The sequence below is a fragment of the Lepus europaeus genome, chromosome 17 (genome assembly GCF_033115175.1).
Source record: "Lepus europaeus isolate LE1 chromosome 17, mLepTim1.pri, whole genome shotgun sequence".
Lineage (NCBI taxonomy): Eukaryota > Metazoa > Chordata > Mammalia > Lagomorpha > Leporidae > Lepus > Lepus europaeus.
Window position 1 is genome coordinate 77770514 of NC_084843.1, and position 26007 is coordinate 77796520.

Here is a 26007-nt window from a genome sequence, read left to right on the forward strand (position 1 = left end):
GCATCTTTATGAAGGCACTTCAAACCAATTCATGGGAAATGGAGCTAAAAGATAAATGTACTGTGGTGCAAAAAAAGAAAAAAAAAAATGTTGACAATCCATGCACCCAAGAGATCTTCACAAAGCTCCTGGAAAATGTGCATGATGAAAAAAAAAAAAAAAAGCCACGTGTGGATTTCAAGAATTTCTTGCACCAAAAATAAACATTTCTTTTAATTGCATTTTTTCCATACATTTTTTGAAGTAGCCAGGCATTTCTACAGCATGAGTTTGTTTTATGAAAGATATTTGGATAGCTATTGCAGTACTATTGATTTCTTTGAGAATCCCTACCTGCTTTATTTTTAAATAAAAGTTAAAAATATTGGCTGGTGCCACAGCTCACTAGGCTAATCCTCCGCCTTGCGGCGCCGGCACACCGGGTTCTAGTCCTGGTTGGGGCGCCGGATTCTGTCCCCGTTGCTCCTCTTCCAGGCCAGCTCTCTGCTATGGCCCGGGAGTGCAGTGGAGGATGGCCCAAGTGCTTGGGCCCTGCACCCCATGGGAGACCAGGAGAAGCACCTGGCTCCTGGCTTCGGATCAGCGCGGTGCGCCAGCCGCAGCGGCCATTGAGGGGTGAACCAACAGCAAAGGAAGACATTTCTCTCTGTCTCTCTCTCTCTCTCACTAACTCTGCCTGTCAAAAAAAAATATTACTGTGAGAAGGGAGAGAGGCTCTTCCAGACTCGGAGGGGTGCCTGGCACCCAAGCAGTGCTGGGCAGGATGCTGAGCTTGGGGGGCTACTTCCGCTCCTGCTCCAGGGTTGGGGTGGGGAGGCCAGCTTGTCCCACGCTGCCCTCTGAGACTCCCGGCACGGATCTCCGGGCAGGAAATCGTACTTGGGTCCCCCTGCTCTGTGGGATGGTTTTAGGAGGCATCCTTAGGGGTAGCACCCCAGTCCACGGCAGTGCACTCTGATCCCAGGCCAGCTCCGTTCCAGCCCCTGGCAGAAGCTGGACGCCTGCGCTTTCCCTGGCCCTGCCCCCTCGCAGAGGGCTTAGAGCAACCAGCAGCCTCCGGGCTGGGGCTTCCTTCCTCCCAGTCACGGGCAGCCTGTGACCCGGAGCCGTGGGTCCTGCAGCTCAGTCTTCCTGCCCTGCTGGGAGCCGGAACAAAGCGGCAGCCATGGGCTTAGGCAGTCCTGTGCGGAGGGCCCTCCTCTTCCTCCTGGGTAAGTGGCGAGTGTGGATGCCGGGTGGCCGTCGTCTGAGCTGGGGGCCTCTGTGAACCCCATCAGCCAGCGAGGCTCTGTCCGTCCTGCAGGCATGGGTGACTTCTCTCGCTGGGATCCCGCAGTGAGCAGCGCTCTCGCGTCATTTCAACCCTAGCTTACAATTTGCTTTCTGGGCTGATGGTCAGAAAGAACTTTGGGCTTGGGAATCTAGAAAAATCTGGGTTTTGACCAGAGCTCTTTTGCTGACAAAAACTGGGACAAGCTTCTGAACCAGTGGAAGGGGAGGGGTGATGACCACTGGCACTACACTGCATGTACTCTGAGGGGAGCAGGGACACGGAGCGAGAACTGACGTGGACAGAGCCGAAGTGGCAGGGGGACCGTTGTACAGTTACAGATCCACCCGGCCTACCCACCCAAGAGACGGACTGGGGGGAAACACAGCCTGAGCTTCCTTTTGTCTCCTTAGCAAGCAGGTTGATGATCATACATGTTCTTAATTTGGAACTCAACAAAAAAATGTCTGTGCACACACACAAATTACAGGACAGCCTGTTGAAAGCAAGGTGAGACAGCGTTTGTCTTTTCCTTAATTGACTGGTATGGGGGACCCCAGGGGTTACCTTGTACAACTCATTAACCAAGTGTGTGAGGGTGGAAGACCAGGCGAGGGGACATACGGGAGGGGGAGGCGCGGTGGTCTCTGTCCCATCACCCTGAGGCATCCAGGCTCACAAGAGTGTGCAAATGAGCCAGACCCAGGACCCCTGTCCCCCTTACACAGAGAGCAGTTGGATGGAGAGGTTTGGAAATGCTGGAAAAAGGTATTTGAAGAAGCTACATGGACGTGGCATCCTTGGGTCCCCATACTCTGAACTTACAAGTATTGAAATGTGGGTGTTTTTTGTTTTTTGCTTTCCCCTTTTTAGGAATAGATGTCTTGGAAGTTAGAGAGACACACCCACTAGAGAAATCACACAGTAGACGCAGAGGTGTTTGGCTTCCTGGGCAGCAGGGCGAGCAGCTCCTGGTTTGGGCTGTGCGCCTTCCTGCCTTTGTGGGCGTGGAAAACACTGCACAGCGAACACCCTGCAGCCGCTGCTCCTGGGCTGACTCTGATCTCAACCAGGCTTCCGGGGAAACACGTTATCCATTGATGTATCCACTCCCAGGATGAGGGTGGGGTTGTTTCCAACTGCCTGCCCCCACTGTGGCAGCCCGGTGCTCTCGGTGGGAGGCAGCTGCTCTGTCAACATACACAGTTCTCCTTTTTCAGTCTATGAAAGTACTTGAAAAAGTTCGGGTTCTAGTCCCGGTTGGGGCACCGATCCTGTCCCGGTTGCCCCTCTTCCAGGCCAGCTCTCTGCTGTGGCTAGGGAGTGCAGTGGAGGATGGCCCAAGTCCTTGGGTCCTGCACCCCATGGGAGACCAGGAGAAGCACCTGGCTCCTGCCATCGGAACAGCGCGGTGCGCCGGCCGCAGCGCGCTACCGCGGCGGCCATTGGAGGGTGAAACAACGGCAAAAGGAAGACCTTTCTCTCTGTCTCTCTCTCTGTCCACTCTGCCTGTCAAAAAAAAAAAAAAAAAAAGTTCCTGGAAAAATGCAATGGCCAGGTGTTTCCTTTGATACAAAAAAGTCTTCGGGATGCATGCGTGGTTTTCCAGAATGCATTTGCATGAACCCTTTTGCATCCAAAATAAAGGTAACTGTTAATCTCCACTTTCTGGGAGGTTTTTGAAGGCCCTTCGTGTTGCCAAATCGCTCTGCACCAGGGTATGGCCGTATCTGTTTGCTTGCACACGTTGTAGGACTTGATGTTGTCACACTTCTCGATTCTTGCTGACCGCAGAGGTTTAAACTACGACCTTGAGGTTTCCAGGCTGTGTGTCCCCAGCCATACGGGGAACAGCCATTTTCTCTAGAGTGAATCGCATAGCCAGTCTTCTTTTCTATAAACTGCTCTGTATTGACTGGGCTTTCGTGTATTTTTTTCAAGACGTTAGTTATTTGTCTGTTCATTTGCAAAACTTGATCTCTTATCTCTGCGGCATCTTTTGTTGGACCCAAGTCTCTGCACGTGATATCAAGTGTGATCAGTCTTCTCCTTTTTGTCTATTTGATTTTCCTGTCTTGTCTAAGAAACATATGTTTTTTTATTATTTTAAAATGGTTGTATTGAATTATTTGAAATACACTTTTGAGCATGGCCTCAAGAAAGGATCTAACTTTAATTTTTTTAAAAAATATTTATTTAGTAGAAAGGCAGAGTTACAAGACAAAAGGAAAAACAGAGATAGGGAAAGAAATGGAAAAAGAGAGAGATTCCATCTGCTAGGTCACTCCCCAGATGCCCCCAACAGCCAGAGGCAAAGCCAGCAAAGCCGGGAACTCTATCCTGGTCTCCCATGTGGGTTGCAGGGGCCCAAGCACTTGGACCATCCTTTTCTGCTTTCCCAGGTGCATTAGCGAGGAGCTGGGTCGGAAACAGAGCAGCTGGGATCTGAACCAGTGCTCTGATGTGGCATGCTGCCATCCATCGCTGGCAACGGCTTAACCTGCTATGCCGTGATGCTGGCCCTCGGTGTGTATTTCTTAGGAATACAGGTATTGGCCGGCGCGGCGGCTCACTAAGCTAATCTTCCACCTGCTGCGTCGGCACCCCGGGTTCTAGTCCTGGTCGGGGCGCCGGATTCTGTCCCGGTTGCTCCTCTTCCAGTCCAGCTCTCTGCTGTGGCCCGGGAGTGCAGTGGAGGATGGCCCAGGTCCTTGGGCCCTGCACCCGCATGGGAGACCAGGAGGAAGCACCTGGCTCCTGGCTTCGGATCAACGCAGTGTGCCGTAGCAGCTGTTTGGGGGGTGAACCAATGAAAGGAAGACCTTTCTCTCTGTCTCTCTCTCTCTCTCTCTCTCTCTCTCTGTCTAACTCTGTCTGTAAAAAAAAGAAAAAAGAAAAGAAAAAGAAAAAGAAAAAAAAGGAATAGAGGTATTGTCTTAGACAATCATAGTGTGGTCAGTATTGATTAGAAACCTCGGCTTTGACACCGCACTTTTATGCGCTCTACTGAAGACATTCCAGGGCCCCCAGTGGGCCCAACAGTGTGCCCTATGGCCTTTGCTGAGCCTCCAGGACAGGACCCCATTGTGGGGCAGGGGTGGCATGGGCTGACTCTGCCAAGGTAGCCTGTGGAATTCAGAACGTCTGCCCAGCCCTGTGTTTCACGATGTGAGCTGTGAGGTCACAGCTTCCTGTCCCTCACTCCCTGTTCCCCACGAGACAGCCCTCGTCTGGGGGTTGGCCTGAATATTCCCTAATGACTGGATCCGGGTTATCCACTCCCTATCTGATTTCTGCTCAGTGGCCATCTTGCTCAGACATGTGCCTCTGGAGCACTATTTACTGCTGACATCATGATGTAAGACCGAAAACTGCTTGTCAGGTTAGGTGATTAGCCCATTCCAAATCAATCATTTGCCACTTCAATACCTGCCCATTAATACTTTTAAATTTTGCTAAAATATTGAAAATTTTGAAATTTCCAGGCATGTTATAAGAGGTGTACATCTTCCATTAAAAAAAAAAAAAAACAAAACCCTGCAATATAAAATATTCCTGTGGGCTCTCATTCCAGCTCCAGTGTCAGCCATCTGTCTCCGTTTTAATGCTGTTGGAAAGCATCCATTGAAATCTATGTATTATTATCATCATGATGATAAAAGAAATACAATACCCCTTTAATTTTATTCCACTGCTGAGAACATTCTTCACAGAAGGAGCCAGTTATGGGGAAGAGCAGAGGCTCCCCCCAGCCCCCTCCACCCCTTAATTTATAATGAAAAGATGGCAGAGGCCTGGGTAAAGAGAATTAAATTCGTTTTTATCTTACAAGTCAAAGTCATCACTTTATGCCTGGGCTCTTAGTCCCTGAGATCTTTGTAAAAATCTTTCTTGACAGCTTCTCCCCTGATCCAGGTTGCTGCCAAGGCAGTTGTGAATTTTAGTGAGAGAGGATTCTTGGTGGACAGGCGGATTTCAGAAAGTTGACGGAAAATGGAATGAAAGGCTAACTTTAGTGTGGTGCAAAAAATATGAAATTTTTTCATAATCTACATTTTTCCATGGATTTTTTGAAGACCCTGCTATGTGTGGATTTCCATTTTTTTTTTTTTTTGCACTACAATACACTTATCTGCTTATTTGACTTTTTCTGGAACTTTCTGAAGCACTCTCGTAGAACTTTTCTTTGGCCGCATATGAAGGCCTCAGAAATGTAAGGAAAACAAAGCAAGACAAACATGCCAGGGTCTCTTGGCAGGGGAGCGGAAGGCACCGGGGGATGCTGGGACCTCAGGTAGGCTGGAGAAGTTCCTTGATAGAGGAAGACTTCGCTTGGCCATTTTTTACCCATTTCCTCATGGAATTGCTTTCTTTTTGGTTTTACTGTTGGATACTAACATATTCTACATCTAAGTCTTTCATTAAACATGCCATCTACCCGGATTTGTTCCCAGGCTACTGAGAGTCTTTTCATTCGCTTAACAGAGTTTTTCACAGACCCAAAGTGCTTACTTTTAATAAAGACGGATTTATTGCTTTTTTCTGTCCTGGCTCTTGCTTTTGGAATCACGTCATAGTTTTTGCCAAGCCTCAAATCCCTAAGATGTTTCTCCTAAAATGCTGGGAGTTTGGGGTTTCATGTTTCAGGTCGAGTTCATTTTTGTATAAGATATGCATACAGTTCAACAAATTCCCCACCCTGCCCCCACAGACAGCCACTTGCTCTGGCACTACTGAGTGAAAAAAGAAAAAGAAAAAGCGCACACCCAGCCTTCCTTTCTCGACCTGAGAAGCAGGTGCTGGGTGGGGCCATCCTGCGGCTCTCACTTCTTTTCCTCTGATGTGTGTGTCTGTGCCTCAGCTGATTCCTCGCAGGGTGGGTTCCTGGAGCTGCATCAAGTCTCTCTAGACGGCCGAGCGCCCACCTGCTCAGTCTGTCTTGTCAACACTTTGTCTAGCGGTTCTCATCACTTTGCCTCTCCTTGTGAATCTTAGAATCGTCTTTTGCAAATCTACACAGGAAATCTTACTGGGTTTTTAGTTAAAACAAGAGATCGGCTTGGGAAGATTTGATAGCTTTAATATGTTGCACTTTCCACAAACTTCCTGCATATTCTTGCGTATTAAGATCCTTTTTGATCTCTTTTGATGTTGTGGCTTTTTTAGCATATGAAATGTGCACACGTACTATTAGACTTCAAACTAAATATTTAAGTTTTTTTGTTTGATGCTAAATTACACTGTTCTTAAAATTCCTCTCTTTTTAAAAGATGCATTTCGAAGGCAGAGTTATAGAGAAAAAGAGAGAGACACACACATACACACTGAAAGGGATCTTGCATCTGCTGGTTCTCTCCCCAAGTGGCTGCAATGAACCCCAGGGCTGGGCCAGGCTGAAGCCAGGAGCCAGGAACTCCATCTGAGTCTCCCACATGGGTGACAGGGACCCAAGCACTTGGGCCATCATCTACTGCCTTTGTAGGTGCATTAGCAGGGAGCTGGATCAGAAGCAGAGTGGCCAGTACTGAACCGGAGTGCCTTACATGGGATGTGGGCATAGCAGGTAGTGGCTTCCTGTGTTGCTCCACAAGCCAGCCTTGGTTTGAATGATTTCCTTCCTGTGTATGACTGATAGACTTAACAGAATCCAACTGGTTTGTGTGTGTTGCTCTTGTATCTTGTATTGAGTTAGTGACTCACTTATTCTAAGAATTATTTTTCAGCTCCCCCCCGGAGGTTTTGGTGTTAGACCATCACATTATCTGGCAATAGGGGCCATTTTAGTTTTTCCTCCCCCAAAATAAGTCTCTTTTCTTTGCTTGCCTGGCTTGGCCTGGCAGGATCATCCAGGGCTGTGTTATACAGGGGTGCTGATGGCAAACATCCTTGTCTTGTTTCTTGTCTCAGTGAGAAAGTAAGCCATTTCTCAGCTTTAAACGTGTGAGCTGCAAGTGTTTTTATATAGTCTTTATGACGTTGAGGACTTTTCCTCTGATCCTAGTTCCTTGTTTTTTTGTTTGTTTGTTTTTTTTTTTTTTCATGAATGGATGCAGAGTGTTGTCAAATGCTTTCCTTACATCACGTGACATGATGATCTGACTTTTAACACAGCAGTCTTGAAAAAAGTTCATGGGTCGTGTAGGCGTTTGGCCCAATGGCTGAGATGCTGGATGAGACCCCAGTGCTCCTGTCTGAGTGCCTGGGTTTGAGAGCCATCCTAGTTTCCTGCTGATGCACACTGTGGGGCACAGCACGGGTGATGGATCCAGTACTTGGTTTCCTGCCCCCATGTGGGAGACCTGGAATGAACTTCTGGCTCCTGGCTGCAGCCTGGCTTAGCTCCAACCATTGGTGGGTATTTGGGGAGGGAGTGAACCTGTGGATAGAATCTCTCACTGACTTTAAGTATCTCTCTCTCTCTCTCTTAAATTTAACAGAAAGCTCATGTAAATGCACGTTATGAAAAAACTGTGCCTGGATTTCTTTTCTTCTTTTTTTTTTTTTTGCCTCAAAATACATTGATGTATAAATCCATTTTCCATAAGGTTTTTTTAAAAAAAGATTTTATTTATTTATTTGAGAGGTAGAGTTACAAACAGTGAGAGGGAGAAACAGAGAGAAAGGTCTTCCTTCCATTGGTTCACTCCCCAGATGGCCACAATGGCCAGAACAGTGCAGATCCGAAGCCAGGAGCCAAGAGCTTCCTCCAGTCTCCCAAGGACTTGGACCATCTTCCACTGCTTTCCCAGGCCATAGCAGAGAGCTAGATTGGAAGTAGAGCTACCAGGACTCGAACTGGAATCTGTATGGGATACTGGCTCTGCAGGCCACAGGGCTGGTCCCTCTTTATTCTGTTTTTAATTTCTCATTATCCTGTGAGTTACTTGGACTTTTTTATGATTCAGTTTTGACTAATCCATAGTGTTGTTGAAAATACTGCTTTTCATAACATTTGTAGTGACTGCATTAGGTATTACACTCCCTTTTCAGGACTTATCACAGAATACAGGAGTCAACTTTTTATCAGTTCAGATAAATATGCATATAAAAATATGCCACTATATCCCTTACTTTTCCATTTATAATTGTCTTAAATATTTCTCCTATATATTGAGCACTACATTAGGCAGTGCTTTTTTTTTTTTTTTTTTAGCTTTAACTCTCCAGTGTAACTTGGAAATATTAAGAGGCGAATGAAACTGTATTTAAATTATTCTTATTTTTACTCTTTTCAGAATTCCTTATTGTATCATTGTTTGTTTCTTTATTTGAAAGGCAGAATGAGATAGTGAAAGACATAGAGAGAGAGAGAGAAAGAGAGAGAGAAGAAGAGAGAGAGAGATTTTTTATCTGCTGGAACCATAGAAGCCGAGGCTGTGCCAGGCTCAAGCCAGGAGTTAGCATGAATGACAGGGCCCCAGGCACTTGAGTCGCCATCTGCTGCCTTCCCAGGAGCGTTAGCAGGAGGCTGGACCAGAAGCGGAGGAGTAGCATACTGATACTGGATGAAGGTTTCCCAAGCAGCAGCTTAACCTGGTTTGCCACAACACCTACCCACGGCATTGCTTTTTAATCTGAAGGTGTTACCTCAGGGCTTTGGCTATGCTTAGCGAGAGGAATGGGGAAAAGTGAGCCAGTGCCATTGTTCTAGGAATGGGGGTCTGAAATGAGCCAATTTGGAGTATTACTGTCTGGGGAGAAAGCCTGGGCTACCAAGCATCCCTGAACCTGGAGACATTCACAGAAGGTCCCTGAGCTGACTCTGGGGTGCTGGGCACACTGCAAACGAACCCTGACAAGTGAGTCACACGGGCCCCATGGAGACACCGTATTCAACTCAACCTAGTGACTCTCTAGCCACTCTGGACTCTGCCCAGAGCCAGGCTCCAACCCCAGACTTCGTACGTCACCATGTGAGTCTCAAGAGGAGGGTCACTGTCCCCCAGGGAGGCCACTGCCTGCCTGGACCCTGGCTCTGGGACCCATGTGTATGGCTATCTTCATATGCAAAGATGTTTGGAAATTTTCTCAAAGATCAGGAAGGGGGCCAGCACCCAGATACAGGGGAGGGGTGTGTGTGTGTGTGTGTGCACGCACGCGCGCTCTGGGCCACTGCAGTTGAAACAGAAGCCACAAACTGGAGGCCTCTGGGAATCTAGAGAGGGGACAGAGACAGACAGACATCCTCCATCTGCTGGCTCAGTCCCCAGATGCCCACACCAGCCTGGGGTGGGGCTGGGGCGGGCCAAAGCCAGGAGCCTGCAACTCAGTCTGGTTTCCCACCTGGGTGCCAGGGACCCAAGCAAATGGGCTGTCCTGTGCTGCCTTCCCAGGTGCATTAGCAGGGAGCTGGATGAGAAGTGGAGCGAGGGCCTCACTCCTTGAGCTGTCACCAGCGGCCTCCCCGTGTGCACATCAGCGGGAAGCTGGAATTGGGGGTGGAGCCAGAACTCCGCCCCAGGGGCACAGGTGTCCCGAGCAGTATCGCCCAGAGGGGGCAGTTTTATTTCAGTTGCAACAGATCTGATCTGAGAGAGCTTTGCTTCCTTCTTCAGCTTGGTCACTGCTGGAGGGGCAGGCCAGGGCTTGGGCGGTACGAGGGGGTGGGGAGTCTGAGCTAGGGCAAGCCCCATCCTTGGCCTTAGAGGGTCCAGGGACTCCAGGTGGCTTGGGCCAGGCCTGGCTCTCTCCCACTGTGTCCACAAGACCCTGGCACCACTGGGGGGCAGTGGGTGGGACTGAGCCCCCCACTCAGTAAGGAGACCCTTGGGGAGGGGACTGCAGGGTCCCCAGGGGGATGTGGGCTGGGCCGTGGTGTGGTTGATTCGTTGCTTAAATGCAAGGGTGCTTCATAATGTCCGTAGAAAATAGAATGAAAAGATACATTTATTTGTAGGGAAAAAATTCGACGTTTGTGCATAGCTTCTTCCTGATGCGCATTTTCCTGACCTGTCTGAAGCGGGGATTATCTGGGCATGGGGCATGCCCTGGGCTCTGCAGTTTGCAGCCGGGAGACGGCACAGAGCCTGGCACGCAGCAGGGAAACAGGCGGTCGCCCTGGGTCTGCCCAGGGGCTCCGGGGTGGCCTGCCGCTGTCTCCTCCGCCACGTCATGGCCAGGGCCAACTGTCATCCAGCGCTCCCCTCGGCAGGGTCCCCAGGGACTCCGGAGTGGAGCGCAGCTGAAAAGCCCGCGATGAATATTGCATGAATAATAATAACCCCACCACTTAACGGTTATGCAACCCTTTCCTCCACGCGATCCTTTGCCATCATTAATTAGTTATCTTGCACTGCTCTCCGAGAAGCAGGCCCTGAGACGCAGCCTTGAAAACAGGCCCGCTCGCGTCTCAGCGCCAGCATCCCTCGGCCGGGCAGGGCTCCGCCGGCCATGCCCGGGCCTTGGGAGGTCTCAGCTCCGGCACTAATGCAAACATCAAACCCTGCGCCTTGCTGGGAAGAAGCACCTCTTTCTGATCTGTATACCTTTCTCCCAGCCTCCTGCTGGTGGGATCCCCCCCCCCCAGGATCCCCATCTCCATGTAGGGTCTTCCTCCCCCACCCACCCACTGCTTGCTCGTGGGAGGTGGTCCCCAGCCCCACCTGTCTCTGTGCATGCTTTGGGGGCAGGCTGAGGGGGAGGTCCTCAGCCACCCTCTGTGTGTGGCCTCAATGCAGAGGGCACTGCTGAGCTCAGCTGGGCCCAAGGCCCCACCCGCTGAGCAACCAGAGGCACAATGGAAACCTGTGCCCCTCCCTGAGAGCCTTCCCTCCCAGCCACTGTGGGGTCACAGGGACATTTCAGAGGGGTTCAGAGATGGACCCACCCCTCAGGGAGTGCAAGACCTCAGATTCTCTGGGTGTTCTGGCTGTGAGTCCTCACATCTGGCCCCAAGGCCAAGGCCAGCACCCCGGTGTCCATCAAGGCAGCATCAGCTCCCTCACTGGGTGCAGCTTAGGGTCACCACTCCCCGGTCTCCGTTGGCTTGGGACCTCTGGGAAGCTCCCCTCCCCGCCTTTGGGGGAAGCTCTCAGGGCCCAGAGCCCCTCCCCCCGGGGCAGCCCCTCCCCCCGGGGCAGCCCCTCCATTAGCCTGAAGAGTTATTGATTTGTTTGGCTTCTGTGAGCTGAGTGTTTTAATCCCAGTGTGTGAATCTTTAAGAATTAATTAGCAAAGATTGCTCAGGACCAACAGAGTGGGCACAAGCTTGGATACCGTCTGGTCACCCCCCGTTACTGTTTTCCTCTTAATTACGTTGCTATTTCTGGAAGGTGGAGGCCCTCACCCTGGTGTCTCCCAGGCTCCACTGGCCTCTCCGCCTGCCCGGTGGCCTCCTGTGACCTCCCACCTCCCGTTTCTGCCCGGGGTGGCCGTGACCTGGCTGACAGAGCCTTGAAGAACTCAGGTTGCTTGTGCCCAGGGTGGCCAGGGTGGTGTGGGACAAGAGGCCAGGGCACAGAGGCGTGTGCAAAGCCTGAGCCAGGGGAGGGGTGGGGCAGGAGAGGGGGCAGGGATGGGCCAGAGCCACCACCCCTCAAGGCCAGCCTTGGGACTCCCCCCTACCCTTGGCTTGTCTGGGACCCTTGCCTGCCAGCATGTTGGTCACAGCAGGAGCGGTGCATCCGGGGCACAGGTGTAAGATGTGATTCCCCTCAAAGAGGCTTTCCTGAAACCCTGGCCTGCATTGGGCCTCACCCCCAACCTGTCGGTGGCAATGGCCGTGGACGTTCCTGGCCGGCGGGAATGCCCTGCGGACAGAAACCCTCATTCACTGCCGTCTTCTCCGGACATCAGGCTGGGGGTCTGCAGCTGGGTTTGCAGCGCGGCTGCTCTGCACTGAGGTCTCCTGTGTTCTCTGCTTCCGTGGGTGGGGGCTCTCTGGGGACTATGGAGGCATCTGCAGGCTGCCCACAGAGCCCCGGAGCCCTCCCAGCTTGGCCCTGCTTTCTCCTGCATTTTCTTTTCTCTTAGACCCTTACACAGCACAGTCAGCCTCCGGCGGGCATCCTGTTCACTTGACACTTGTAGCTCGAGTCGCATTCTCTGGACTACAGAATAGGGCGACCCTTACGACCGCAAGTCTGAGGATTCTGCAGGTCAGGCAATGCCAGGGAAGGTTCCAGACCCTGGCGGAAGCCAATGCAGACAGCAGGAGCCTGGCATTTGGCTCCAGAGAGGGGGCCGGACCTGCAGCTGCAGTGGATTTGCCTCTTTCCAGCTCCTAAAGTCCCACAGAGGACCAGAAGTTCAAGGTCCAAGGAGCACAGCTATTCTTGAGCTCTGCACCAGCTCCGGCAGCCCCCACAGCACCCAGGGCAGCCCGGTTAGAACAGTGCCTGGTGCTCCACTCGGACCTCGAGGGCAGCTGGCGCTGCAGGAGGCTCAGGAGAATCGGGCGAGAGCCAGGGGCTCTGGCGAGTTCTCTCTACACGTCAGAGTCTTGCACCTCTGTCTTCAGAGGAGCAGACGGAAACAGCAGAGGAGGGAGCCTGGCTGGACAGCCCCTCCTTCTCAGACCCTGCATGTCCCATTTGCTTTCCAAGCCTCTCGCATGCTGGGGGCTGCAGGCTGTGTTCCTGGGCCTCTGGGGTTCCCAGTCTCCTGGGGTAGGCAGAGGCATTCGCAAGGGAGGCCAGGCAGGGTCACAGCGCAATACCATCACTTGATTGGTTTCTCTGTGTCTGAACCCCATGTGGCTCAGTGCTATAAACCTGACCTTGTCACTCCCCTCCACATCTCCCTGGAGAGGAATCCAAGCCAAGCTCTGAGGGGCCTGCTAGCCCACCCTGGGGTATTGGTGTTTTCCCTGTTCCAGAACAATCTTCAGGGCAGGGGAGAGGACAGACAGAGTGGCCAGGATGATCCTGGGTGAACAGAGAGCAAGAGGGCACTGCCAGCAGAGGCGACTTTTGTGCTGGGACTGGAAGGATAAGCAAGAACTTTCCAACAGGGACTGCATGAACTAAAGACAGCACGTGCAAAGGCCCAGGGGTACAGAGCGTTGCTTTGCTTTCAGCCCCTTAGTCAGGTGCATATTAGTCTGTGTTGTGTGGCAACTCGCTTGTAGCAGCACCCGCCACCTGAGTCCCCAGGATTCCTTGGGTTGTTGATGCCAGCTGCCTAGCTCAGGTAAGAGGGAGAAAGAGAAGATGTTTCTTTGCTGAGACACTGGAAAAGTCCAAGGCGTGGTACTTCAGGCACAGCTAGATTCAGGAGCCTGAAACCAGCCATTAGGACTTGGTCACAGCCCCTCAGTTCTCAATTCCAGAACACACTTCTGTTGGATGATATGGCCCCCAAAGTCCCAGGGTAGAGTCTTACTGGCCAGGATTGGAGCACCCGCCCTGCTTCTCCACCAATCACGGTTGACAGGAAGCAGGAATATGTTAATTGAGCAGTATGGTTCCCACGGCCATCTGGTCCTGCAGGAGGCACATGGAGGTGGCTCCCCAGGGGGAAAACCAAGACCCTGCAGGCGTTGATGGCCACAGCTGCCTACCCAATGCACGTCCACCCCAGGCACACCGGTTCGGATGTCCTCCTGCTCGTGGAGACCAGGCGTGCAGTCTCTGGTTTAAATCTTGTCTCCCATCAGCGTGTGATCTCCTCCTCCGTGGTGGTGGGGGTGTGGATCTCGGGTTGCTCTTGTGTGTCCTGTGGGAGCAGCCTGCAGGGCCTTTATTCCTTTACGTGGAATGTTCGAGGAGAGGACGGATGCTGGCTTTGGACACCCAAAGCTCCTTCCTGCAGCCGAAATTGTTCACCAGCTCTGCATCTGGGCGTTGCTCTGCGATGTTTGAATGTGGCCAGGCATCCACTGACACATACAGAGGGCAGCCTCACCCCTATTTTTAATTCAGATACTTAGGGAGCGACATCTGAGTGCGGGCACGCCCACCGGCCCACAAGTGGGAGCCACGCAGCCCGATGCTGCCTAGATGGGTGGCAGAGAGAGTCAGCCCCCTCATCGAGGGTGGGCCCGACAGGTGGCCAACACAGAGAAGTCTGGATGCCAGCGATGGGTTCTCAGCGGGTCGGATTCCAACAGAGACCGAGCAAGGCAGTATTAAAGGGGACCCGCTTGTGTGTTCAGGGCCTGATTTGACCAGCTGGAGGCTGTGGAAACTTCCAGAACATCAACGAGCCCAGCTAGAGGCAGCCTGCTGCTCTGTGCCATGGCGAGCAGCAAGCGCCATGTGCCAGCTCCCAGCTCCCGGCTCGGTGTGGACAGCCCCTGGATGAGCCTAGCTCTGGGTCTACCACTGCCTCGGCGAGTCTGTGGTCCCTGTGCAGCCCTGTACGCTCTCCCCAGGTCTGGCCTCCTTGTTGCAGGAGAGAATCCCAGCTGAGCGAGCCCCAGGAGGCTGCTGCTGCCTCCTCTGATGCCAGGGTCTCGCATACCTCGGAGCCCTCCGGACTCCTCCGGCTGCGCTGGGCCCTTCTAGGGTCCTCCTTCCTGCAGCTGCTTTGCAGAGCTGGGGTGGGGGAGGGTGGGGAGGAACTCACACTGGGGTCTCAGCCCGCAAGGGACTCATGATGCCGGCAGGAGGTGGGGGAGGGTGGGCAGAGCTGCTCTGCTGGGAATGAATTCTCACCCAGGAGCTCCTTCGCTTTGGCTGTGGCCTGGGCTCCGAGCTTGGGGCATGGAGGGCAGGCGGCACTGCAGCCTTCTCTCCCCAAGGAGGGGAAAGGCTGCCCCCGAGTGGCCGTCAGCCTGGCTCGCAGGAATGACTGGGACGTTGCCCACTGCCGTGTGCAGCTGGCCCCAGGCCCGGGTCTGTCTCCCAGCAAGAGACCCCATGGAGAGAGGGGAGATGGAAGCCTGTTGGAGGGCAGGGATTAGGGGACAGGGCCTGGAGGGCTGCGCTGAGCCCAGCCATGGACCCCTGCGACAGGGCGGGGCAGGAGCAGCTGAGTGCCCCCCCCCCAGGGGGGAGCAGGGCACCTGCTGGGCCAATTGATGGAGAAGACTGAGACCAGCAGGGGGCGGGGTGTGCCTGCTCAGCAAGGGGTGGTCCCCTGCGTGGGAGACCAGGCAAGATGTCCATCTGTGCATCTGTCCGTGTGGTGGGGGGGGGCAGGGAGAGGTTGTCACTGAGGGGCCTGGCCCCCCTGATAGACGCCCTGGCCGCCCTCCTGCCCCTGCCTCAACAGTACAGAGAGAGAGGCAGAAGCATCAGCAAATGGCCCAGGGCAGGGCGTGGTTGCAGCCTAGGTGGCTCAGAGCGCAGGGGGCGGTCCCGGCTGACCGTGGCTGTTCCCACCTCTGGATCCCACTCCCCTGCCCACAGCAGCAGGGTTGATGTAAAGAAACAATGAGCGACCGATAGAAGGAAGCTCCCCGCCTGGGCTACAGAGAACGGAGAGAACAGGGTTGTCGTCATAGCGTGTGTGTGTTGGAGGTGCCCTGCGTGAGGGCTTCCCCCTGCAGGAGGCAGGGAGGAGTTTGCATTTCCGAAAGGACCGGTGATCAGAATAGGGTTGTGCGTTTCCAGTTCAGAACTGCCGGGCTTTATCTCCGCTTAAACCACCAGAAAATTCCAGAACTCTTACAATGAACCTCCTCCGCCATCAGACACACACAGGAGAAAGCCATCCTCTGCCATCTGTTTGTCTTGCCCTTGGCCTCCATGGCCATGGGGAGGACGGCTTGGCCTCTGGAGAGGTGAGCCCAACTGTCCAGGCCATCACTCACCCTGGGTGGTGGGGAGGGCAGTCAGGGCTTGGGACATGGACAGATTCCTGCTCAGCTGGGGACAGCTGGCCTGTCCCGGGCAAGTGGCCTCTGCCTTTGATGAGAAACAGGGCCTGCATGGGAAGCGTGGGCGCAAAACTCAGATGCGGCCTCACCATTCGCCCACCCAGCCCCTGGCCTTGAAGGCCTGGGAATCCCACCAGAGTCACTCTGTGATCTGCGGCTTCCAGCTCTGTGGTGTCAGATCCCTGTGGTCACTGGCCGTCTGAAAATACCCCATGGAAAAATTCCAGAAATAAACGATTCCTGAGTTGTAAATAACTTTTTAAGTGTGTTGTTATAATTGCTCTATTTTATTATTAGCTGTGGTGAATTTTCTAATTGTGGCTATTGTAGAAATTAAACCTCATTTTTATTTTTTCAAGGTTTATTTTATTTATGTGAAAGGCAGAGCAGGAGAGAGAGAGAGCATGAGAGAGAGAGAGAGAAAGAGAGAGAGAGAGAGAGAGAGAAAGAGAGAGACAGAGAGATCTTCTATCTTCTGGTTCACTCCCAGATGGTTGCAACAGGAGGGGCTGGGCCAGGCTGAAGCCAGGAGCCAGGAACTCCATCTGCGTCTCCCATGTGGGTGCAGGAGTCCATGTACTTGGGCCATCTTCTGTTGCTTTCCCAGGAGCATGAGCAGGGAGCAGGATCAGAAGTGGAGCAGCTGGGACTTGAACTGGTGGCTCAAGTACCAGCATCTCAGGTGGCAAGTTAACCCGCTGTGCTGCAATGCTGGGCCCTAAACTTTATAAACAGAGTTATTTAATTAGAGAGAGAGAGAGAGAGAGAAAGTGATAATGATCTTCCATCTGCTGGTTCTGTCCTTAAATGACCACAACAGCCATATCTGGGCCAGGCTGAAGCCAGGATCCAGGAACTCCACCACCCTGGTCTCCCACATGGGTGGGCGGCAGGGACCCGAGTACTTGGGCCATCTTCCGCTGCCTTCTCAGTCTCCTTGGGAGCAGATTAAACTGCTGTTCCCCAACCCCGGGGCTCTAAATTAAGCTTTTTTTGTGTGTGTAGGACACAAACATTGGTGGCATCCGCTAGGGACCTTGGGAGCCACCCCCTGCAGATACGAACACACCGCTGCCTTGCCTGTGTCAGCCTTGTCAGGTTGTACTCTCAGCTATGTGGTGGAGCAGGTAAAGCCGCTGCCTGCGACGCCAGCATCCCACGTGGCTGCTGCTTCCAGTCCCGGCTGCTCCACTCCCCATCCAGCTCCCTGCTCATGTACCTGGGACAGCAGCAGAAGACGGCCCAGGTGCTTGGGCTCCTGCACCCACATGGGAGACCCGCCTGAAGCTCCTGGCTCCTGGCTTTGACCTGGCCCAGTGCTAGCCGCTGCGGCCATCTGGGAAGCGAACCAGTGGTCAAAATAAATCAACAAATCTTTAAGAAAAAGAAAAAGGCTCATCCAGTGGTTTGAAAATTTACAAGGTCCTAGGAAGGTGCCTGGCCCACGGCAGTGCTGGGCCGTGTTAAATCAACATTCATGTCACTCAAGGCGATTGTCAACCACAGCGACACGGGGAGGACAGCTAGCCCACACGGGGGGAGGGTCTGGGAGGCAGTGACTTGGAGCCACCACCAGGTAATGGTGGAGAGGGGTGGAGCCAAGCCCAGGCCAGAGGGAGGGCCCCATGTCAGCAGATATCACACACACATGTGTTGGGAGCTGGTTTCGTTGAACTACTGCATTCCCAGGCTGGCTTTTGAGTGCTCCAAGTCACTGAGGGAGACCGGGGCTTCCCATAGTGGTGGCCAAGCGGAAGGGCCTGGAGCCCAAGTGGGTGGGCGTGGGTGACTGGGGACCTGGGTCCGGCCGGTGACCTCCTGCCCTGACCTCAGCAGCTCTGTCCGGCCAAGTGGGGCCAGGCCGTGTCTCAGCAGGCCCGGGGCTTTCTGTCTTTGCAGATGTCGGAAGCGCTCAAGTGCTGGAGACAGGCAAGGCTGCTGGAACTGACATTGGTAGGTGGCCCTGCAAAAAATCCCAGGCAGGCGTGTGTGTGTGTACGTGTGTGTGTGCTGTTGGGTACTAGTGCCTGCTGGCCAGTGCAGACCAAGGGCCGTGCTCGCCTCTAGGGCTGCCGGGGTGGCTAACCACTTTATCTGGCTCTGCTACGCTGTCTTGGGTTGGATGTGAATGAGTCTTCAAAGGTGAGAAGGGTTTCCACTCCTGAAGAATGTTCTAGAAAGACAGGGACACGGCGGGGAGCACACGGGCTCAGGAAGGGCGTGCAGAACCCACGGTCCACGTGGGGGCCTTTGCAGCTCCCTGGGGGAACGTGAAAGGAGGAAACCCACGGCGGGGCGAGCCGTGTCTGAAGCCCTGGGGTCCAACTGCTCCCCACACTGCAGACTTCAAGTACGCCATCATCGGGGCGGCCGTGGGCGTGGCCATCTCCGCCGGCTTCCTGGCCCTGAAGATCTGCGTGATCAGGAAGCACTTGCTGGATAACGAGTCTTCAGACCTGAGAAGCACTGCTGTGGGCCTCAGCGGTACGGGCCTGGGCGGGGCCGGGGCGGGGCCGGGGCGGGGCCGAGATGCTGACTGGGGGCGCCTGGGCCCGGCTGGGCCAACTCCACAGCATTGGCTGCAGAGAGAATAAAGGCCCAGGGACCGAGCCAGGGGCCTGTCTGTGTCTGTCTGTCTCTCCCTCTCTCCGGCTCCGGCTCTCAGATGCTTGTCCCGTCTCTGTCCCTATAGCTGTGTGTCTGTTTGTCTCTTTCTCTGCGTTCCTGTCTCTACTTTTCCACTTTTCTGCTCTTGGTACCTGAGAATCAGGTAGCGAGAGGAAATGACGTTGGCTTCCAACAGCCATTTCCCATTTCCGGTTCTTTTTTTTTTTTAAATTAATTAATTTATGTGAGGGGCAGAGTTATAGACAGAGGAAGGGAGAGAGGTCTTCCATCTGCTGGTTCACTCCCCAATTGGCCGTAACGGCTGGAGCTGGGCCGATATGAAGCCAGGAGCCAGGAGTTTCTTCCGGGTCTCCCCTATGTGGGTGCAGGGGCCCAAGGACTTGGGCCATCCTCTGCTGCTTTCCCAGGCCATAGCAGAGAGCTGGATTGGAAGAAGCGCAGCTGGGACTAGAACCGATGCCCATATGGGATGCTGGTGCCACAGGTGGAGGCTTAGCTTAGTACGCCAGAGTGCCAGCCCCCATAATTTCCGTTCAGCTGATATAATCAGAGAAATCCAGCTCCTGGGTGCCTTGAGGCTGGGCCCAGGAGTGAGTGGGTGCTGGGAGCTGCTGCCCACACCACCTCTGTGGGCCCAGCTGCACCTGTTTTCCTGAGTTAGGCAAGTCCTACTCACTGCTAACGCAAACTGAGCTGGGTGCATGCAAGCCGCACTGGGAGTGTCCATACCCTGTGACACTTGCAGGGAAGGCCTCCCAGGTGGACCCTGGGACTGTCAGTTTTGCAAGTTTCACCAGCAAAATGCAACATGGGGCTGAATACCCTTCACTGCAGGATGTCGCCAGCAAAGTGAGCAGTTTTCCACGTGGTGGCCCTGGGGGCAGGACTGCGGAGCCCCACTGGGCTCCTGGCCGTTGCAGCTGTGACTGGAGCAGGGTTGCAGCTGGGGGAGGTAAGGGGATCCTGGGGGACCCTGGAGAACACCCAGCCCCACTCACAATTAGAACTGGAAGCTCCAGTGGTGCAAAGGAAGGGGGCGGGGCAGGGGGCAGAGCACTGTATCAAGAGCAATGCCTGAGTAGTGGCTCCAGCCCAGGGAACCCTTCGGCTCTGCCCGAGGAGGGCTGACTCTGGCCCCGCTGCCACCTGCCCAGCCAGGACATGAGGCGGGCCAGAGCGTGGTCGCAGGCTCTCCTTCTTAACGCTCATCTCCCTCTGTTTCCAGACAGCACGGCACGGAAGAAGAGGATGCCAAGGTAAGGTGGCTGCCAGAGGGCTCAGGGAAGGCGTTCTTTTTCCCTCTGTCTTTGCCATTTGCTCCACTGCCTGTCTTTCCCGCCCTCCTCTGCCCTGGGGCACCCTCTGCAGGGGACTCAGATGCACACTTGGCCCTGTCCTCTGTAGCACCAGGTGTCGTGGGGGTGGGTGTGGCAGGCTGTCGCACTCAAGGGCTCCAGCAGTCCCTGGGTTAGATCACCGGCTTTGGGGCTCAAAGTGAGCAAAGCTTGCACAGCAAGGGGCTGCAGAGGGGGCTGGGATTTTGAGCACCGCAGCTGGACAACCCCCGCCACTAGGGAAGATGGTATTCTCTCCACGGGGTTGGTGTGAATTTCAGCATCACCATCCACACTCCCTACCCAGGGTGGCAGCCCCAGTCACACCAACCCAGGAAGGTGACCCCAGGCTGGGGCAGTCTCCCGACTCCTCTCTTGCCCTCTGTCCTAGGGGAAAAATCTTCAAAGCCACAGAGAAGTTAGCAAAACATAGCAGTCTTCTTGCCCGTCCCCCAGATACACTGAGCTTTGGTCTCCTGGGCTTTACCCCCACCGTCTGCGTGCCTTTTGCAAGAGGCAGGCGTGGCTGGAATGGTGCTTCAGCAGTAAACGCTTGGAAAGCCCCGTGCAGGAATGTGAAGCGAGGCAGGTGGGGAGAGGAAGGGGAGAAGAAATGCACCATGGGAGGGAGGGGCGTGGCCGGTGACAAGTTTGAAAATTGGAGTAGGTCTCAGGCTATTTCCTAGCCCTCCTGTCTCTCCTGCCCAGTCACAGTCCCTCTGTCACTGCGCCCACAGCGTGGTCAGTTCTGAAGTACCTAAGCCAGCATTTCATATAATGCCCATTTTCTGTGTTTGTCTGGTTGTTTTCCCTTGAGTAGATCCAGATTGATTTTGGGGGGGTGGGGGACACCAAGAACACCATGGAGGTGACAGTGCATTGCTGCACGTCTTTTATCTCATTGCTCAGGGAGCCCAGGTGGCCAGGCCATCTCCCTGTGAGTGACACTTTGGTGGCTTGATTACGGAAGCCGCTGCTAGCCCTCCGCTTTGTAGAGCTTAAAAGGTCCCCTTTTAAATTAGTGAATGACCCAAGGGCTTGCACTCAGGGACCATCACAATATCCTGACCCTCAGCGATTCCTCCCCCAACCCTGCTAGACCCAGGTATTGCCGTCGGCAGTTCCACCTGAGTGTGTTCCTATATTAGCATCTCAGAGCTGACACTCTTCTGTGGAAGACAGGTAGGGGACGGGAAGAAGGAAGAGAGGAGGAGGTTTTTTTTCCCCAAAGATTTGATTGTGTTTTATTTCATTGCCACCCTGATTCTTTCTGATGCTCAGATTGTCTTGCACTTGGCCGGTGCAGTCACTTCCAGAGGCTCCTGCACCCTCGGAGACTTCAGACGTTGTAGCCTTGGCCGGCGCCGTGGCTTAACAGGCTAATCCTCCACCTTGCAGCGCCGGCACACCAGGTTCTAGTCCCGGTCGGGGCGCCAGATTCTGTCCTGGTTGCCCCTCTTCCAGGCCAGCTCTCTGCTATGGCCCGGGAGTGCAGGGGAGGATGGCCCAAGTGTTTGGGCCCTGCACCCGCATGGGAGACCAGGAGAAGCACCTGGCTCCTGCCATCGGATCAGCGCAGCGCGCCGGCCGTAGCAGCCACTTGGGGGGTGAACCAACGGCAAAGGAAGACCTTTCTGTCTGTCTCTCTCTCACTATCCACTCTGCCTGTCAAAAAAATAAATAAATAAGAAAAAAATTAAAAAAAAAAAAAAAGAAGTTGTAGCCTTGATCTCCGGCTCACCCTGAATCACCTATTTCCCCAGGGAGCCTGATATTTCTTTTTTCTTTTTTTCCCTGCAGAGTGAGTTTTAGAGACCAAGATCTGGGAAGTGTGTGTGCTCACTGCTCTTGGCTACTGAGGTTTCCTTGTTTCCCGGTCCTTTCCACGGTCAGGGCCAAGGTGTCTGCATTTAAGTCACAAGCTCAATGCCCTAAGCTTTCTCCGTTTCCCGCTTCAGTCTGGCCTGCTTCAAAGCCTTGGTATCAGCCACGGAAATGCTTTTACACACTGGCTCAACCCTATAGCGTTGAGATAGTCCTTCCAGAATCACAACATTCTCCAACGACAAACCTGCTTGGTGAACTCAAGAATGGCTCTGGGGCACTTTTTGCCTTTAGAATTGAGCCCTCTGTGTGTGCACAGAGTGTTGTGTCCAATTGAACCTCATTATGTCCTCTGTGCAGTTGGAGAAACACACTTGTTTCACTCTGTATGCTATTTTTAGTGCTTCTTTTTAAAAAGCCTTTTCCTCCTTTCTCTCTGTCTCTCTCTCTCACTGCCCTCTCTGCCTGTCAAAAAAAAAAAAAAAAAGCCTTTTCCTTTTGAGTATGTAAGACATGCACAGGGCTCAAAGATCTGCTTATGCAGGCAGATAAATCCAGAAGAGCCTTCTTCCCATAACTGTCCACCCCACCCTCTCGCTGTCCGCTGGTTTCACAATCCCATTTCCAATGGTTCCCAGTGTATGTGTATATATATATATATATATATTTAAAGATTTACTTATTTATTTGAAAGTCAGAGTTACAAAGAGAGAGAAGGAGAAGCAGAGAGAGAGAGACAGAGAGAGAGAGAGATCTTCCATCTGCTGGTTCACTCCCCTATTGGCCACAACAGCTGGAGCTGGGCCAATCCGAAGCCAGCAGCCAGGAGCTTCTTCCAGGTCTCTCAGGCAGGTGCAGAGGTCCAAGGACTTGGGCCATCTTCTACTGCTTTCTCAGGCCATAGCAGAGAGCTGGATCAGAAGTGGAGCTGCTGGGACTAGAACCGGTGCTCATATGGGATGCCAGCACTGAAGGCAGCAGTTGTACCCACTACGCCACAGCACCGGCCCCCCTAGTGTATCTTTCTTGTGTTTCTTTTACAAATATGTGCTCAATTATAACTCCTTTTACATATAAACAATTTTTCATAACATTTTAGAAACTTTACATGTCTGTACATAAACAAGTGTGCACACAGACATATGGTTCTAGTACTTGTATAATTTCTATTTCTATTTTGATCCTAGTCTTTCAACAGTTATTCTGGTGCGTGGGATGAGCTACGGGTCCAATTTTCCCTTTGTGTCAAGTGGCAGTCCGACCATGGCACTCCCATTTTGAAAAGGCACCGAATTGCCCAGTGTTTCTCTTGCCGCTTTCCCAGTGTTCCGAACTGCCACGTGAACCTGGGGTATTTCTAGTGTCCGTGTGCTGCTGGCTCCACGTCCTGCACTGGTCCCCGTGTGCCCCAGAGCCTGGAGGACGGGTGCCCCCACTCCAACATGCCACACCGGGCTCCCTTTCTGTGGCTGCACGCTTGCTGTTCCCTCCCAGCTCCTCCCCCGTATCTATTTTAGAATCCACTTCAGAATCCTTCCGTGGAAACAACCTGGGTATTTTTGTGAGCCTGCGTGGCCGTCACCTGTTATATTGAAGATGATTGACGCCTCAGTGATGCGAAGTTGTCTTCCAAGAAAAGACAGACTTTTCCTTTTTTTTTTGCAAGTCTATTTTTGTGTATTTTGGGGAAATTTCCGGATTTTACTCTTACGGGGATCTCATTCCTTATGAAGTTTATTCCTGAGCGTTTTCTATCGTGGCTGTTTGTCTCATGGAGTTTCCTGTTATGTCTCACACCTGGGTGGGGCTTGGATGCTGACTTTCTCTTGTGTTCATAATTTAGGTATGGCCTTATTTTCTTTTAAAGGTTTTATTATTTATTTATTTGAGAGGCAGAGTTATAGACAGAGAGGGAGAGACAGACAGAGAGAGGTCTTCCACCTGCTGGTTCACTCCCCAAATGGTTGAAATGGCTGGAGCTGGGCCGATACAAAGCCAAGAGCAAGGAGCTTCTTCCAGGTCTCCCACACAGGTGCTGGGGCCCAAGCACTTGGGCCATCTTCTACTGTTTTTTTTTTAACTTTTATTTAATGAATATAAATTTCCAGTGTACAGCTTATGGATTACAATGGCTTCCCCCCCCCCATAACTTCCCTCCCACCCGCAACCCTCCCCTCTCCCGCTCCCTCTCCCCTTCCATTTGCATCAAGATTCATTTTCAATTCTCTTTATATACAGAAGATCAATTTAGTATAAAGATTTCAACAGTTTGCACCCACATAGAAACACAAAGTGAAACATACTGTTTGAGTACTAGTTATAGCATTAAATCACAATGTACAGCACATTAAGGACAGAGATCCCACATGAGGAGCAAGTGCACAGTGGTTCCTGTTGTTGACCCAACAAATTGGCACTCTAGTTTATGGTGCCAGTAACCATCCTAGGCTGTCGTCATGAGTTGCCAAGGCTATGGAAGCCTTCCAAGTTTGCCGACTCTGATCATATTTAGACAAGGTCATAAAAGACAGAGTGAGGATAGTAACCAATGATCCTAAGAGTGGCATTTACCAGGTTTGAACAATTATACAGCATTAAGTGGGGAAGAGGACCATCAGTACACACATGTTGGGAGTAGAGCCATTGGTGGTAGAGTAGAGGTTATGATTACAAAGGAATGAGGCCCAAGTGCACTAGACAGGGCCTAGAACAAAGGACAGAGTCATTATTAGAGGAGCTAAGAAAGGTGCTGTCTAAGCTACAATTAAGTTTTCTGATTGAGAGGCAAATAGAACCTGATAGAAGGGGCTTGATAATAATCTGATAATAATAATATAATAATAATAATCTTGATAATAATTCCCAGGCCACAGCAGAGAGCTGGATTGGAAGTGGAGCAGTCAGGATTTGAACCTGCACCCATATGGGATATCGACACTTCAGGCAGCAGCTTTACCTGCTACACCACCGCGCTGGCCCCTATAGATAATGTTGATGTGAAGTTGATGCAAATGTGGTCGTGTGCATGTCGCCCTTAGCTGAAAGTGACAGCAGGCGCTCTCCCCAGCTTCCAGTCCGAGCTCTAGCATGTCAGGGTCTGGTTTGGTGGCTTCAACTTCTCTTCTGAGTCCCCCCCACCCCACACACTGTTTGCAAACACGTCTGTGCTGCTCTTCCCACCCATCAAAGCTGGTGCACCAAGCACAGCGATGTCTTCCCCTCTGCTGTATGCAGGGGGCTTGTCGTTGACTTCCCGTAGGTCATCCACCTTGTCCCTTGTGGCACCTGCTCTGATATGCACAAACTCCGAGCTACAGGAAGTGACACTTTCCCCTCCCCGCAGAGTACCCATCAGCCTCAAAGAACAAGCACTTCCCTTTTCCTCGTCAAAGTGGATGAGGCTTGTGGGCCCCCATCTGGCAGGCAAGAACACAGCCCCCTAGCTGAGCTCCGTCAGAAACGTTCCCCTTTCTCTAGAAGCCACCCGAAGGGTCTCCGGCTGTGTCGCACCAGCAGTGTCCCACCGCGCTGGGACCGGCTGGTGCACTTGGTGTCTGCTGAGTTGCGTGACGCAAGTCTGGGCACCTGCAGGGGATGCTCTGCCTGAAGCCTTCAAGGGGATTCTCTTCCTTTGCAGAGACGCACAGGTGATTGAGCTGTGAGCGAGTGGCCGTCTCCACTCCTGCCCGCGCTTGTGGTCCTCGGACGTTTTAAACTGAACACCCAAGGCAGGTGATGGACAGTTGTGTGGACTCGATACTGGGGCTGGGGGCACATAATAGAACCTGAGGATAGATTCTCCGGCGCCTCTTTCCTGAAGGGAAATACCGCTCCTTTGCTGCAAGAAGCCGTCTGCGTGGAGGGAGCGTGAGCAGTCCACTCATCCCTGGAGACCACTCCAGCCACGCCTCCTCGCCTGCCCTGCTGCGTGGCAGCTGCTTGTGCTTCTGGCAGTGGTACTGTGTCCCTGTCAATGAAATCTGCCCCACACCCAGTGTGCCCGCGGCCTGGCGATTGGCCTGCCTATGTCCCACACTGGAGGATCTGAACTTCACTCCTGCCCTGGAATCCTGACTCCAGCTTGCTGCCACCAGAGACCCTGGGAGATGGCGATGATGGCTCAAGTCACTGGGTTCCTGCCACCCACGGGGGAGACCTGGATTGAGTTCCTGGTTCACAGCTTTGGCCTC

At 53.0% G+C, this 26007-nt stretch overlaps 1 protein-coding gene across 1 annotated transcript; it reads left to right on the forward strand.

Moving 5' to 3' along the window:
• Positions 1-1164: 1164 nt before the first annotated feature.
• TMEM273 (transmembrane protein 273) lies at positions 1165-25479 on the forward strand. Its single transcript, XM_062214312.1, has 5 exons — positions 1165-1211; positions 17931-17984; positions 18375-18515; positions 19885-19915; positions 25455-25479. The coding sequence occupies exons 1-5, from the start codon at positions 1166-1168 to the stop codon at positions 25477-25479; spliced, it is 297 nt and encodes a 98-aa protein (XP_062070296.1). The 5' UTR covers position 1165.
• Positions 25480-26007: the final 528 nt, after the last annotated feature.